General features: G+C 40.6%; 1 protein-coding gene across 1 annotated transcript; it reads right to left on the minus strand.

The window, feature by feature from the left end:
* Nucleotides 1-8,000: 8,000 nt before the first annotated feature.
* On the minus strand, nucleotides 8,001-17,391 carry KCNV1 (potassium voltage-gated channel modifier subfamily V member 1). The gene is made up of 3 exons (XM_026843493.1): nucleotides 16,766-17,391; nucleotides 14,485-15,011; nucleotides 8,001-8,843 (listed from the first exon to the last, which is right to left on the minus strand). The coding sequence occupies exons 1-3, from the start codon at nucleotides 17,245-17,247 to the stop codon at nucleotides 8,332-8,334; spliced, it is 1,521 nt and encodes a 506-aa protein (XP_026699294.1). The 5' UTR covers nucleotides 17,248-17,391; the 3' UTR covers nucleotides 8,001-8,331.
* Between the last annotated feature and the right edge of the window lie 6 nt (nucleotides 17,392-17,397).

Here is a 17,397-nt window from a genome sequence, read left to right on the forward strand (position 1 = left end):
TCCCCTCAAAAATAGGTCTTGTCCAGATCTATTTAAAATGTTAAGTGTTTGAGTTTACATACCTAACCTGGCAAGCCAGAATCCTACACAAGAGATTTCTAATCCTTGCCCAGAGTACAGGATGAGGTGCATTTCAAAACAGTTAGTAGCTTGCATGGAAGTTGTCGTATACTAGATGGTTGGACATATTGATTATCTGAACCTGGATCTCATATTCTGGACTTGTCTTATCTCTTCTAATAGTTTCTGACTATTCTGCCTGCCTTTGCCCAGAATTAACCTGTAATTCAATCTTTTAAGATTTTTATTTTTCTTTTCAATATTTTTACAATTAGCAAACTATTACGAATTTTCAGCCTGCCTGCCTTACTTAGATTCCTGTTTGTCTTTGCTACACTATTCTCTTTAATTAGCAGATTATATTTTACCTTGCTAATTGAACACCTCTTCACAGGAAGGTTAAGTGTGGAAATTAGACTGGAAAAAACAGGCTGCAAACAGGCTACTTTGCACTGGCTAAAATTGAATGTGCAAATAATGCTTTATCACTCAATACATTCAAATTCTAGCCTATTTGTTCCCTGGGTGAGTTCAGTGGCATTAAATACATCCTCTTATAGGTGCAGTTGACCTACTGGGGCATATTCCACAGTTTTGGGAGGACTGGCCAGGAAAAATATGAATACGCAAGCTGGAGAGGGAGCCGAGAATGTGGAGAGCAGCTCCTTCTGCCTGCACGCCTTGTGGGTCTGCATTTCCTTGGGGTCATTTAATGACCACTTGGTTTGCCTCACAGACTGAATTTGGGTTGCAGGGTACAATGTCAAAAGCTGTGGCTTACTGCATCCCATATAGCATCTTTCATTTCTGAAACAGGCACTTCTGTGACTTTCTGTCCTGTTATTGCCCTCGAACTCTCATCTTCTGCCTATTGCTAGTAATACTAGTACCTGCAACACAGACCACATCATTCTACTGTGAATAATCTAAAGGACCATGTCTCTCTGACAAATATAGCTCTGATCTGAGACTTAACGAAAAAATGCAGGCAAGAATAGCACGCTTGATCTTAAACTGCAGAGATAATGTGAATGGAAGCATACCATGAATAAATGAAACTGTCTTGATCCACCAGCTGGAGATAGGTCTGCAGTCTGTGATGATGTATGTGATAGAGAACATAAGCAATGATTATTGAATTGTCATCAGAAAGTGACATTCTTGATACAGAAAGATACCATATATAAAACAACCGTCATTTTGGCACTGAATATTTTGCTTACTCTAGTGTTGGAACACTAAGTAATTGTTAATAAAATGCACTGCCTCTCAACCAGACTGAAATCCTGGTGCCAGGTGAGGACAAGAGCTTTCACTTTTTTTTTTTTTTTCTGGCTTGTGTATTTTCACATCTGTTCTAATGAAGTCTCCTGCTGGACAGCTGATGGGAGCATTTGTAGCGTAATGCAGCCTCTGCATTATAATGATGGCCAGTGGCATTTTGGTAGCTCAATCTGCCAGTATTTCTATTGTGATGAAGTAAACTGGATGCATCTCCATATGGAAGGAGGCAGTCTGTGTAACAGAGGCCATAATTTGGATGTTGGTTTTGGTCCCTTTTGTGGTCCAACTACATATCCAGCTTTCACACAACAAAACCTCTTATAAAAAGCACTGACTGGAAAGTGGGCCAAATTCATCCTGGTATAACTCTATTACATCAGTAGATTTGCCATGGGGAACATGTTGCATTATTCCTACAGCAAATCCATATGAAGGCTTTTTGGACAAGCTTTTCTCCTTTATGCTGTCAAATTGAATATAGGGTTTGGTTTGACCTACACATTGGGATGGAAAGGTCTTTAGGAAAGAGCTGTGGTTTGATTTAGGGCAACACTTGCACAATGGGATCTTGTCTCTTCAGTGTGTTTGCAGTACTAATTAGTTAGTATACTAACTCTCTAAACCCAGAAGACAGATATTTTCTCAGAATGTATTCCTTCTTTATTTGTTACTGAAGTCTGGTTTCCTAGTGATATAAATAGATGTGTTACATGACAGGTCGTTCTTGACCAACTGTAAGCGTAATCCTTCCAGTACTTTGGAAATTGTGGTTCTGTTGGCTCCTAATCAATGCTGTCCTTGTAGCTGTGACAGAAACACCACAATTGTTTCTTTTGACTTGGATTTTGTTTCTAATATAGGAAAACAGAACACAGGTTTATGGGGTAGGTTTGTCTACATTTTGACACTGAAAGGCTGTGATTGGCAATTCGTCCATCTGTTATTCAGCAATTCCTGCCAGGAAAAGAAGATGGGAGGGTTAAATGAGGACTGACAGCAGAAATAACAAATAGCAGGAACTGGAAATAGATTAAATCTGATCTTATTCCTTTAAGTTGAAATCTACTTCATATAAAAAGATTTTTTTTAGTGTTGATCTACAGAAGAACAATGCAAATATGAAGCCACACGTTTACACACGGTTTAGGGCAGAGGTGTGTCTGATGTACAGAGATGAATGGCTAGAATGAAGTATGAATTATTAGTATGTGATCTAATCTGTGGTTATAGACCTGTGATGCATGTCAGTTAATGAGCTGAAAAGAATGTCTTCCTTTGCACTGAACTGTGTTCTTCAGTTCTTATGAAAAGATATGGGGAGTAAAACACTCAAAGTTGGTCACAAAAGGTCACTGGTAAATCTCAGCTGGAGAATGTAAACTTTTTATTTTAAATTTAAATTAATTTAAAACAATTTTCTCTTTCCTGTTCTAACTTCATTATTTTTCTTCTCATACTCAGCATTAATAATGGATCAATCTGCCTGTTTAGGGCTTCAGGAGTAATAGCTTTTATCACTGCAGCAGCTAACACACATCACAAAAGCTATGGAGGGATCCCATGGAGCCTGTAACTCTGGTAGTTTTCTGACATCATATTCTAAAGGTCATAATGATGTTGCTAGTGTAGGACAAAGCAGTTCTGAGTTCATAAATGTTGCTTCACTGGACAGCAGTTCTTAAGCAGAGACATGTACATCTTGGAATATTTTTCCATAATTCAACATGATTGGATTGCATAATATATTTCATACCTCGGGCTGAGAGTTACAATTCAGAAATCTGTAATACAAGGCCAGCTGTAAAGAGTGACATCATTAGTTATCTTTTAACTATTTTCAAGCCAACTGCCTTTTTTTGACTGTGTTGAAAAAATGTGGTTAGGGCAAGTCAATTCACTGTGCTTGGTTTTTATGGCAGTTGCAAGAGGCCGTTATGAATTCTCTTCCAAGTTACTCTGAGAACTGGTTCAAGCATTAGGTAGTGAAGAGTCATGCACACTTCAGCCATTTCCCAAGATATCTCACCACTACACAGAGTTGGAAATAGAGCTGCATTTCTGCATCAAGCTGTTGGAAATTAAATGTGCTTACAGCACTACACAGTAATACTACATGTCTTACAAGTACTTTTGGTTTTATTAAAAGCTTTACAAAATTAAGTATAGAGAAAATCTTACATCTATAGGAGTCTTGCTTTACTTGATAAGGAAGATTTCATTTTCAGAAGCTGTTACAAAAGCATGATTTTCTCCCATCATAGTAGGCATTTGTACACTGTTTTAATTAGATGAACATGACTGTGGACTTCAGGCTGTTCTGGGTTCCTCATTGTCTGGGATGTTATAAATCCATCTCACAGGCAACTTCTTGGCAGTCTGAGAGACTGGGAGCAAGTGATGTTTCTATGGGCTGGTGTTGGGCTTGCTGTTGTGACATTAAGTGGGATTCCCGTCCTTTCCCTCACCCAGCTAAAGGGGTTGCTGATGTCTGCAGAGCAGAAATAGAGCATAAGTAAAATAAATAATAGTGCCCCAAATACCTTTAAACAGGCTTTGTTGTTAGACTAGATTTTTTTTGTTTCACATAGAAATCCTGTAAAAGGGCAGTCTGCATTACCTACCTGCACCGACTTTCCTTCCTGTTTTTCTGTGAGAAGGGGTGTGTTTGCTCACGCTTTTCAAGCCACCTGTGAAAGGCACATGCAAAATGTCCTGTGCTGTCCCTGTTGCTGACAGTGCCATCGTCTAGCAGAAGCACATGCATATATATTGGGGTCAAAGTTTTGTCAGAAAGTACTCTATTTCATATATCAAAACAAACAAACAAAAAGTTAATATAATGGAATTCTCCAGCTTAGACTTTAATGAAAATCCATTTTCTGAAGGAATGTCTTTAGTTACTGACGGCTCATCAGGTCAAGCTCACTGTTTACACCAAACTCAAATGTCTCATCAAACTCTTATGAACAGTGAGTGTGTGGCAGCTCTGCTTTTGTTTGGAGAGGTGTGTGTTTTCTAGCTGTAATAATTACAGGACTCATTAAAACTCTCAAAACCCCTAATTGACAAGAGGCTATAATCAAAAAATGCATCTCAGTCCTAGAGAGCTTATTGACTCCAGCCCTCCTCTTTAGTGAATGATGATTTCAAGAGCCCAGAGCCCTGGAGACCCCTTGTCTGCAATCAGAGGTGTGACTACAGCCTGGGCTGCTCTGCCCTTTCTGCAGGGAGGCTATGTGATAAAGAGCACAGACACCTAAATACCAGAGGTGTCAGCAAAAGTTGCTCTAGTGCAGTTTAGATGATGAGTATCTCAACAGAGTATGTTCTGGTAGAGCTGTGTGCATGCCTGTGTACCTCAATGGAGGCTGAGAGGATAATACTGTGGAAAATGATAAAAGCATGTCACTCATCAAAATAATTATAACAGTATGACAATACTTTGTTATGTCAGAAAACAAAAAATGGGCATTACCTTGTAAAAGACCTTGTAACTTTCTCATTTCCTTTTTGGTATTTTTTGTGCTCAAGCTGATTTGCCAGATTTGCCATGCAGCAATCCCACAAGCTCAGAGTTGGTAGCAAAACTCCTGTCCTGGGGGGAAATTGTTCAACTTAGTTTATATCAAATCAAGATTGAAGTGAACGCCACATAATTAACAAGTGATCAGTGAACTATGCATTCCGGATTAATATCAGTAATACAACAGGTAAATCACAACCTTAGACACTTATAAAACATTAGCAAACACAGATTTCTAAATACCTTTCTATAAGTTACCCCCAGAAGTAATAAATCCCCCCTTAGCTACCAGTAGACCCACGACTCCTGGACATGGGACTTCCCTGATGTGCTGGTCTCTGCAAGCTGGCACTCCATTGTTTTGCTGGACTATCTCCATTAGGTCCTTCTCTTTCGTGTACTGGGGTGCTCAGCACTGGACATATCACCCAGATGTCTCATCAGTGTTGAGCAGAGGAGCAGGATCACCTTCTCTGACCTGCTGGCAATGCTCTGTCTGATACCCCCCAGGAGTCTGTTTGCTTTCTTCAAAGTAAGAATGACAAAGATCAATTTTAGTGATGTTTAAAAAATTATGGTGAGTTTGGACTACACTGTCCCCAACTAAAAGCTGTCCCTAAACATCTACAAACAAGTATATGATTTTTCAGTCTATCAGCCTTCACTGTAGTCTATGCCATTGCATTTTCACTATTACTGATTCCTGTACTAGGGAACCAAGGTTAATGCGGACTTGCTCTAAGTAACGCATCTACACCCTTTGATTGCCAGTTTTTGAAAGTACTTGGTGTTTTAAGCTAAAATGCTGAATTTTCATCCAGTGTTACTGATGTTCTAACACATGATCCTTTCTGCCATGTCTGCTGTGGGATGGAAATGGCAGGACAGATGCGAGGACAAGAGGTAGTTTCTTACCTTTAGTGTGATATTCTAAAGATAGCACAATAACATACTTAATTTGGTGACTTAGTAGTGACTGAGCTATTTTCCAAATCTGTGGTAGTAAGTACATGGTGTAGCTTCATGTTTCAGAGTTGTAATGTCCTGTACTGTTTTTTGCTCAGTAAGAACGCTCTGGTTCTTCTGTCTGTAAGAGTTGAAAGCAGAACTGGCCTTCATCTGCAAAATGATTTGGTAGTCTCAGCCCATAATGGCATAGATAACCTTGCATAAACAACAGGATTGACAAACACATTGGGAGACTTTGAATTTAAAATCAAGAGGTTTGAAAATAGAAGCCAAAGCAGCTACTAGATAAAGTCTCAGCCATGTTTCCCCATGGGCATTTCTAGGAAACTTTATCTCCAGAGCTGGTGAAAGGAGTGAATCAACTGATACATCCCAGAACATTTCTCTTGTTCTTTTGAGTCCTTCATAAAAAGCACAGCATGCAATAAAAGCAGCCTTTCCCTACAGAGAATCAATCAGCTAACTGCATTTCCTTTCTCAGATCAGATGCTGTACAAGAAAGCACAAAAGACATTACAAAACAGCCTTCCCACAATGAAAGCTTCTTCCTAATTCTCTATAATTAGACTGACTTTTGAATGAGAAACAGCCTGTACAATTTGTGCAAGCCTGAGAGACTTCCTGCTCCAAGGAACTATGAAATAATAACCTAGATTGTGCTGAATCAAACCTTCCCCTGCAGAATTCATTTTGTCTCCTGGACATCGATGGGAGTTTTGTAATGGAGATTCATTGAGTGTTTGGGCAGAAGGGAACACTGTGATAACACAGTTTGCTCTCTGTGTGACACGGACCATGCGGCTGACCTATGAATTTTCACACCTAGACAATTTCTGGTAGAACAGAAACCAGTGTTTTCCCTTGGCTTCCTTCTGACCCTGGTGACAGCTGCATGTGCTGCATTGGTCCCAAATGCAAATGCTGAGCGATGGCAGCTGACAAATCAGAAGTTTCATGCTGAAATGCTGCTTGGTTTGCATCAAGATTGGAGCCTTTGAAAATTTTGCTTGCTGTATTATGTTTGCAGCACCATTCATAGGGAATGGGAGGAAAGCACACTGTTGTTTCAAAGAAAGTATTACTCAATGTTTATTAAAAGCAGGTTACTTCACCCATTCATATATCCTCAAGGGCAGTTTAAACCTTCTGCATATGTGAATACCTTATAAAATTAAATAAGCCACAGTTAACAGATTTATTTTTTTTTTAGAATGCTGAATTAAGGTCAAATGTAAATAATGATTGTACTTATATTTCCCAAAAGAAATGCGAAATGAGAGAGGTTTGTGATTTTTAAAAATTTAATTTACTAGTTGAGTTATATGCATAATGTGGCATGTCATAGTCTATGACAGTGAAATTACATTAAAGCAAAGCTTCATTTGCTACGAATAATATTGGGCCACTGGAGAGGTGGGAAACTTGACTGAAAATACCTTTGATTATTTTAATTTCATACTCTGATTACTGCATTAGACTAAACATCCAGTCCAACAAGTGCTCATTTTTCCTTTGGAACAAAAGATTTTGTTCTAATAATGGGGCAGTGAAGATTGTTAATTTTTAAAAAATCTGTCCCACTTGGAATACCTCCTCATTTTAATGGGAAATAGAGAAACGAGTAGCTTATCTTCCACCATTTCTGTTTCTTCTGATATCCACCAGTGAATTTACTCGAGCACAAAAACTGCTTAGCTACACACAGAAGTTATGGGAATCAAAAGACACAGAAAAGTCATAGTTGAAACAAAGTTTGTAAATTACTTCTATGCTGCAAAGCCTGTATCAGCTCCTGCAACTTCTAGAGCAACTGCAGAGCATGCTCTACATTATTTCATGACTATTTTATACCTTGCTGCAGATCTTGCATCTGCTTAATGGTTTTACCTATCTCCTGATACCCACCATGCACCTGGTAGCTCTCAGCTTCTCTTCAAATAAGGAAACTCTATTTCCCCCAGGGTCTAGTAACTTCTTTTTCAAGCAAATGGAGAAGATGAGGATAAGAAAGAGGGTCAACATGAAGCTTGTTATAGGAATGTTATCCTAAATTTATTCAACATCACTCCCTTAGACTTTCCTTTTCAGTTTTTCTTAATGTCTTTAGCTTTTTCTTCCAATATGAATACAAATCTTACAGATCTTTAAAATTCAAAACACCGTGGCAGTTTTCACTAAGACTTTATTATTATACATTAGCAAGGACATAAGATTCATATACAAGTGTTTGCATCACTGTTTTACTCTGATGGACCCATTATTTCCTGTCTCACTCACCACAATCCAGTTCTGGAAGCAGGTTTCAGAGCCCCTTAGGAGACTCAATATTATGAATTCTGCCTTTTGTATACAACAGTGATCTCAGGCTGTCCAAGTAAGTAAAACTCCAGCAGGAAAAGCAAATACAGTAAGTGGCGAATAATAAAAAAAGAGCTGCTTAGTACTACATTTTTGAAGTAGTCTTATTTGCTATACAAGGCTAAATAGCATAAAAGTCAAAACCAAAAATCATCTGCTCCACTGCTCCTTGTACTTGCTCTCTCTCTGCTTTTTAGCCGTAGCATGTCCATGACACTGCGTGCATATATGTCTCGCAAATTAACATTTATATTTGAATCACTGGATGAGTTCTTTGTGAGTTTCTTCAAAGCTTCACGCTGCCGAAGAGCAGCTTCTTTTATCTTCAGTGTAAAGTAACAGGCAGAAAAACGGTCATTTATTATAGCTATTGGCAAAGCCAAAACCAGTATTCCTGATAGTATACATATAAAGGCCACTACCTTACCAATGGTAGTGTCTGGTCTAATGTCACCATAACCAACAGTCGTCATGGAAGTTGTTGCCCACCACCAAGCACCAGGTACGCTTGTGAAAGTTGTGCCTGGCACACCTTGCTCAACAAAGTACTCCACAGTGGAAAATATAGATATTCCTACAGAAAGAAAAAGCAGCAGAAGGCCAACCTCCTCGTAGCACTGTGCGATAGTCATTCCAAGAGACCGCAAGCCTGAAAGATAAGAAATGCTGTCAGGAGGTTGATTCATGTAGCTGTTACAACTTCACAAAACATCTTTTAGTTAAAAGCTGACTGCCTTATGTTTTTCTCTGACTGCTAGTGAACATGTCTTAAGAAAAAAAAAACACCATTCACTTAAACCAGGATAGGGGTGCTGCTCTCAGCACTACTGGGAAAATGTGATTTAAAGAAACAGATGAAAATGTTAGGCTGAACCACTGACATCATCTCCATTTCCTTAACACAGAGCATAGAAACTCTCCTCATTACTTACTGTTTGAACTATCTATACATATAATTTAGAAAAACTAACCAATCTTGATTTAGTAATTGGCTATAACAGAAGATCTAGTACAGTTTTTAATTATTTATCTAAATAGCCATTTAAAGACACACTAAAAACACCCGCTACCTACTTTGAGTCTGAATGTGCCCAGCTTCTGTTTTCCAGTCATTGTCGTATTTTTCTCTTGCACCAAGCAACCCTCAGTTACCAAATTCATGTTCCAGGTAGGTACTTAGAGCCCAGTTCACCCCTTCAGTAAATGTTCTTTGCTAAGGACTCTTTTCAACCCTTTCATAGTTCTCACAGCCTCTCTTCAACCTCTCTTTCCCTCCAAAACATATCAATATCTTTCTCTAGACATCAAAACAAGTAAGAGTATTCCAGCAGCAAGCTGCACTTGTGCCAAAACCAGAGATAGCAAAGCCTCCCAATGCAAACACGGTATTCTGTTACCCCACTGATGTACTGCATCGGTCCCATTGTCCCTGAGCTGCACAGGGAGTTCGTGTGCAGCCCACCACTCTCCATAACCTCCCCCATTCCTTTTAGAGCTGCTGCTTCAAGGCTAGGCTGCCTGACAAAGCAAGCAGGAAAGTAAATCGAATAGTGCAAGGGATAAATGCACACATAAAGAAGGAAGATAACAGGGTACCAACTCAGCTGAGACACAGGGGAGAATAAAATTATCTTTTGAATCACAAGTGACATTGGATAGGTTATTAGTAATGTTGTTTAAAAATGTGGTGTGTTTTCTTTAATAAATGAGAAAAACACAATACTTACAAATTGCTTTTCATGGGGTACACTTCTAACTAAACTACTGTTTGTAAAATAGCTTATTGCAGCTCTGCCTCTGCTTGCTGACTTCACATGCTCATTAGCGTAATAAGCAATTGGATTTGTTTTTCTTTCCCCAATCTCAAACTACAACACGTTAAAATTTCTTCTTGCTTTTGGCTCTTTGTTTTCTCCTTCATGTCTGCTGAGTTTTAAAGTTTTTATTTATGTACAGCAAACAATGGATGTACACACTAGAGTTTGTAAGGGAATGTTTCCTTTTTCAATGTTTTCTTCTACCAACTCCAGTTAAGGACTTGCCCATTTTCAGGTTTTATATTACCATAACTATGATCTGTTGATTAGAATGTTTATTATAATCATATAGTTTAAGTCTGCAACACAAGGGGATTAAGATATGTCAACATGACTATTTCTGTTCATATGACTGCCTCCACGTTTTAAAAATGCACCAATATCAGCAGTGCAAAAGCTGTGTGAGACAACAGCAAGGATCCAAATCAAACACTCATCTTGCAAGGAAGTTACTAACGTCCAATACCATGTAAAGCTTCCTACTGAACAAGGTGGAAGAATAAGTCCTTTCAGATGACCTGGGAAGAAGGTACTCCAATTTAAAATTACCTCTCTAGCACATCTTTTCAAAGCATAAATGGGTACTATGAAAACCAGAGTTTGCTCTTTATGATGGATCCTGAGAATACTATAGCTGAAAATCAGTCCAACTCTCACATAAACCAGGTCAAAATAAGGAGGAACAGGGCAGTCACTGCTCACTCTTTGTGTCACATTGATGACACCTTCAGTAAAACACTGTTTCTATGGTTAAGTATTCTGACGGTTCATGAGTCTGAATTTTTTTATTATTCTTAGTTCTATTATCTGCATCATTCTTCATGTCTTCAGATGAAGTCAGGAGACGTTTTTAGACAAACCTATGAATCAGACATGGTACTGGACTCCACAGCTCATTCTAAGCAGTAATCAGTTGGTGTACTCAAAAGAATCATGCATTCTGCTGTTTTATTTTGCAACTTTTAAAAATGTCTGAGCCCTAGCACACAGCCAAACTAGGGCTGTTCCAGAACAAGCGCTTCAGCAAGTCTTGTGACTTTCCATGAGAACGCCTTGCCAGGAGCTGTAACAGCTCGGTTGCTCATGCTAAGGTGCTGTAACAGAGCTGGTGCAGGGCAGGCAAGCAGCACCAGCTCTGGGGCTAGCAGGAGGAAGGGGAAGTGTTTCTGCCATGCAGGTCAAGTTCTAGCTCTTTATTGCCCAGAGATTTGGCAATACAAGTTGATGTTTGGAAGCTTCAGTTTACACAGAGTATTTAAATAATCCTAAATTTTTGGTAGCAAAACTGCTGAAGATTTGCTTTTTCATGTCCCCGGAGGCATGTCATCCCGACATAGGCTACATACAGCCTTCTCAAACATATGCCAAATTGCCATCACAAGTAAGATGCTCACATCCTAATTCTTCTCAAGGAGCCAGCCTGAAAGTGCTTCCCAGAGGATCAGTAAGATGTCATACAAAACATGGCCCCAGAAAGAAGGCAACAGCTGAGGAGCATCAGAAAAATGTGAGAAATGCAGGTTCATTTCTCATCTATTCTTGAAGCCACTCAAATCCATGGAGTGGTCTCACCCTCTAGATATAAATTTTTTGGGTAGAGGTACTACTCATTTCTCAATTGTTCCTTGATGAAGTATAGCACTTCGCATAAACAATTACACACTCACGCCAGTCTAGCCCAGGTGTTTCTAGGCATCATCACATCCCTCCTATTAGCTGGGTTCAGCTTTCAAAGGAGAAATGATTCTTCATTTACCTGTCTCTTACCCACAAAAAGGGTTAAGTTGCCATTTCTTTAAAGTAAAGAAAAGAATTGGTATATTTTTTCCTAACTCATTTCTGCCCCCAAGAGCAGAGCCAGGCTGCTGTTGTGATCCCAGCTTTGCCGTGGGACTACACAGTATTACAGAGACGTTCTCCTTGTGATTGTGAACACCCCTATTTGGTGAAAGGGGATTTGCTGCCTGCAGCCACAAATTTTCTAATCTCTTTTCTTCTGATCTCACACTGCTCTTATCACACAAAACAGGTGAGCACTGCCTGAAGGTTCGTCTGGTCTGAGAGTGCAGGAATCAGAGGGAAGCTTCACTGGGAGGTAGCTTTAAGCTGTCAGAACCAAGTCAAGAGCACAGAAGAGCCACCCCTAAACACAGATTTATCAGGACTGCCTAGGTATGTGCAAGGAGGACTCTGTGTATGGTACTTATGGGGTTCATCTTACATTAGCAGCTGTGGTTAAGGATGTGTTTAGAACCACACTAACAACTCTTCTGCTACATACCTCTAGCGGTCAGAAACAAGGCTTCAGGTCTGCTACTGTAAGCTTCTATTTTGATTTATAGGGATATTTTTCATCTTAGTAGCAGATCTCCTCTGACCGAAACAGTGACCTTCTACATTTAAATGATACAGATTTGATTTAGTGTTCTGCGCCTAAGTGGGTAGCAACTGAACTACCAAAGAAGCAAGCACAGCGATGGTAACACTGCTCTGGATGAAACCATCCAGATACATATGTCACTGCTTGTATACTGAAACTGGTACTCTGGTACCAGTAGAAAGATGAGAGCTCGCTTCCAGATTAGGAGACTAGATTTTTATACAATGAATTCACTTCTACCTAACACGGAATTACTAAACTCAGTATCAATGGCACTCAAGATTGTGATATAAACTGTGGTAATATTTTAATACATTTAAGAATTAATAGAGAAGTCTAGACCATCCCTGAAAGTCAATATACTGGAAGTTAACAGTTATTACGTGAACATCTGAAACATCTGAGCCATAGAACTGAGTTTTAATGCATTCGTTCTGTAACAGTAAAATGTGATAAACTGGAAACTAGAACTAGAATCCACATACTTTTGGATCACAATTTTGTTATTCAGCACAAAGTACCTTGATGAGTTCAAATCTTATTTCCAACATACAGTTACAGAAGAATGCATTCACATTACAGCTACCATCAAACAAAAAAAAAAAAAAGATAATGAAGCAAAACAAACTCATTGACTGAATGAATCATTACAAACTTCCTTTCAACTGCTTCCTAAGGGACAGTTATGCATCAGTATGGGCATAATCTAGGGTAGACAAGTAAGTACTTCCCAAACCACTACAATTATGTTCAGGAATATTAAAGCTACTCCCTACCATTGGTAGGCAACAAAATTAAAGGCACACATTCTATTGCTGTGAGCACACTGTAATTAATGCCTGCTGAATTGGAGCGAGTTCACAAAGAGCGTGGAGATGGCTCTCCAAAAAATGGAGGGGCATCAACCCATTCCTGCTTCATAGCAGGAAAGCCTGGAAGGGGTATGTTGAGTGTCATGCAAGAATAATCACACTGTCTTCAGAACAGGCTAATATTGCAGGACAGAGACAATGACTTACTATTAGGATCTAATTTTTCAAAGATCCAAGTGTTGGCTGAACATTTCTTCTGTCAAATTCAGCACCCACTGATTTAAGTGGGAACATAATTAAATATTTTTGAAATTGTCAAGCAGTGGACAACATCATGGCATGCAGAGGCAGTGGTGGGAGTACAGCTTTTATTCTTTCATACAGGCAGACATGCATGTGTCAAGAAGTAGTAATAAAAATGGGGTAAATAGAAATGCAACACCTTCTACTCATTTCCAGCTTCCTCTGACAAATTCTCACTGGAAAACGTTACCTTTTATATGCCTTCCTTTCACCACTCAGAGTGTACAAAAATGTTCTCAGAAATGCATTTCACCTTCTACCTTGCTTACTCTTCATCCATCTGCTGACTTGTCGGGAGCACTTGGACACAAAGGGCCCCACACCAACGGGTGAACTCTGACTGACCCTGACACTGGTGCTCTGCACTGCACCTAGGTCCAACTCAGGAAGAAGCACCCAGCCGTGCTCCACATCCCACACAGGTACCAGTGTGTTTAACTGAATATCCTAAGATTCAGTTTAAACAGTTTTCCTGAAACATTGTCTACTACAGTTGTTTTCAGGATCTATGATGTAGACAAAATCATAATATATTTCTTTGCATATACCTTTTAACAAAAAAATTGTGACTGGTAATTGTAAGCGGTCATTAGTGGGCCGCTGATAATACAATACACAATGATCTCTGCTTCTTCCCCTGCTTCATTGCTAATAAAATCAAGCCAAATAGACATTTGTAAATTTATGACATTGTGAACGACTGGTGCATGATTTACAGCATGCAACTTCAGGGCCTGTTTCTGTAAATGTTCTATCCAAACAATATACACTGGCTTTATGATGAGCTGAAATGTATTGGAGAAGGCCCTTGCCACTCAATTAATCAATGTCCAAAAGTAAGACTTTCATGAGCCATTACTGCTAACAGATCAGAGAAAAACGTTTAGGCAGAAATGCATACAAAATGTAGGACTGTGCCTAGGGACAACTGTTGCAGGCAGCAAAAGTGAGAAGTACCAGTGCCGTGGCCAAAATTACCTGTTGAATGTCTTCCCAGCTTCAGCATCCGCAGGGCTCTGAGCAGTCTCAGCACTTGGACAATGCGCCCCACGTTCTCCAGTTCTTGGGAGCTCTCCCCACCACACAGACTCTCCACCAGCAGGGTGATGTAGAAAGGTAAAATAGCAAGGAGGTCTATGATGTTTGCCACACTCCTTAGGAAGCGACACCGATCCCGTGCACACAGGAAACGCAGAACAAACTCCACAGTGAACCATGCAATGCACATGTACTCTAGGGCATCCAGTAGTGGTGGTGCCAGCCAGCTTAGCTCTACTGAAATCAAAGCCATGTTGGCAATGGACACAACAACAAAAGCCATGGACAGAGTGCCAAAAGTCCTGGCAGCTGCAGAGGAGCCAGGCTTTTCCAAAACTTCCCAAAGTTTCTGTCTGACACTGGGACAGAGGCTACCAGAAAAGTCCTCTTCTTCATCTTGGGCATCCAGTTCTTCTGCATCTTTCTTGATGTCTAAGGCTTCACTCAGCTCCTTCCTCCTGAAGTACCTGCCCAGGAATCCCCCCCCAAGAAATTTTTAACAGCAATATGCATATGTGTTTCTTATCCTCTACCATGTGAGGCATAAGAACATACATTAAAGCACACCTTATGTGACCTCAGAAAACTCTGATGTCAAAGTATACGGTCGAAGATTTTATTGAGACCCTGCAGCATGTTTCCACTGACCTGATATTTCTATTCCCTCATTTCACATCAGTGACAGTTTGTATACGCAGAGTAATTTTATTCTGATAGCACGTTATTTACATGGAGCACGTTGACTACAGTAGGATCTGCGACATGCCTAACATGCATTCTTATAAACAATCCTGGTGCAACCAGACCCTCTGTTTCTAAATTGTCCTCAATTTTATTATATTTGTTACATTGATGTGTATCTGTAATACTAAAAGGGAAGGCATAATAAAAGCTATGCCCTTCATGGATGAAGTTTTGATCAATACACACTGAGAAAAGAAGTTAACTTTCTCTAAATATATGGGTCTTCACACAACAAAGTGCACAAAACATTTGTGCTGAGTCAAACTTACAGATCGTAATTGCATGGTTGAGTGTTTTGTTAGATCTAGAGTATATTTACAGAACAATTTAATTAAACAAAAACATTACCAAAGAACACTAAAAAAAAAATGTCTTTCGTATCTGTATTTCTTGACTGCTGCAAATCTCCAGCTTTAGACAAAGGGGCTATGCAATTTGGCCTTCATTTGATACACAGTTAGTTACTCCTGCATATATGCCAAAGAGGTCTGTAGCAACTTGTACCACCAAAGGAGGAGCTTTCAGTTACACCTACCAGGGATGGAAGAAAGGGATGAAAACTAGGATCCAACTCTCAGCCGCAGAACTGGACCATCCTAAGGTAGGATGACTTCACTATCCTTTCGGGGTGGGGTTGCTTTTTTGTTTCTAATAATTTTGACATAACTCCCTTAGATAACTAGCAATTACGCTATTTAGAGTATTAATTTATTCAATACTAACAAACCAGTGGCACTAAAAATGGTGGAAAAAGTAAAACTAACTGCAAATAAAGAATTAATAGAAACATCTTGGGAGTGGTTCAGTTAAAACCCACCTCATCTGTAAACTGCCTGTTACCATTTGTCTCCAGTGAGCCATGTTCCTGCTGTTGATGCTCCCTCCCTATAAGGTGCTACCTCCATGTGTGATGCCGCCCATCACTGCTCCTCCTGGAGCCATGCCACCCACACTCAGCCTGGCAGGTGACCATCACCCTTCTGCCTCTCCAGCTTGGATCCGGAAATCCTCCAGAATGGAAAGTGCAGGGTGAGGAGGCTCCAGACCCTCCCAGCACCATGCCTGAATCCATATCCAATCCCTCTAGCTAGAATAATCCCAAACTGGATGACTGAAGGGACATCTCTGCTTTCACAATTTTTTCCATCTCTGATATTGTCCAGGACCAGTCCAAAGCCAGTGCAGGACAACCCAGACCCTGCTCCTGTTAGTTTCTCACTAACCTGACCCCACCACCAACCTGTTCTGCAGCAAGGGTCAGTGACCTCACCCAACACATCTCCCGTTTTTTACACCCATCCGCCTCTAGAGTAGGATTAAGAGCTGAACTCATCAAGTTTTGAGCATACTTTTCCCAGTGCTCTGCCATCTCACCTAACTCACTGCTGGCTCTCTCACCTGAGTGACCCTGCACACAATTTAAAGCTGAGCTCGCCCAGCCCACAATGCCGCTGCGCTGCATCTTCCCACAACTCACCGGTCTCTGCAGCAGGAATCGATGCTGAGCTCATCCAAACCCCAGTACTGGATCTCTTGCAGGAAGGAGAGTGCACAAAGCTGTTCCATCACATGCAGCCTCCCTGTCTGGTAGTAATTCAGAATGTAGTGAAACGCCTGTGAGCTTCGGTCAAAGAAATATTCATTCTCCACGAGGTTGGCATCATCGCAAAGCTCAAGGAGGCCAGAGGCCACATCCCGGGCAGCAGAGACCACTACAGCCAGTTTGCCAAGACGGGTGTCAGGGTAGCAAGACAAAGTTTGCTGGGACATCACAAAGCGGCTGCCTCCTACGTTGATAGTAAAAGAGTCCAAGGAGGGAATGACCTTCTGGAGCAGGGGTCCCCGCTCCTCCTCACTGGAGAAAACACTGGAGTCCAGGGAGCCCAGGGATGTGCTACTCCCTGGTTCCTCCAGGGATGCTTGGGAAGAAAGAGACATGCAGCAGGGAGGCGACTTCATCCTGTAGCTGCAAGCAGCAGCCCACACTCTCCTGGATCGAAAACACAACAAAACTGCAGAGCAGACGGCCGCGCCGGGGGGGGGTGGCCGGGCCAGCCCAGGGACGTGTCGCTTTGCTGTGGCTACCGCCCCAGGGACACCGCACCGTCC

The sequence above is a fragment of the Athene cunicularia genome (genome assembly GCF_003259725.1).
Source record: "Athene cunicularia isolate RWA chromosome 2 unlocalized genomic scaffold, athCun1 chr2_part1, whole genome shotgun sequence".
NCBI lineage: Eukaryota > Metazoa > Chordata > Aves > Strigiformes > Strigidae > Athene > Athene cunicularia.

Coding starts and splice junctions, on each gene's coding strand:
- KCNV1 (XM_026843493.1), bottom strand. CDS start 17,247: ATGAAGTCGCCTCCCTGCTGCATGTCTCTTTCTTCCCAAGCATCCCTG. Junction 15,012..16,765: donor GATTCCTGCTGCAGAGACCG/GTGAGTTGTGGG, acceptor ATTCCTGGGCAG/GTACTTCAGGAGGAAGGAGC. Junction 8,844..14,484: donor GCTGGGAAGACATTCAACAG/GTAATTTTGGCC, acceptor CTTATCTTTCAG/GCTTGCGGTCTCTTGGAATG.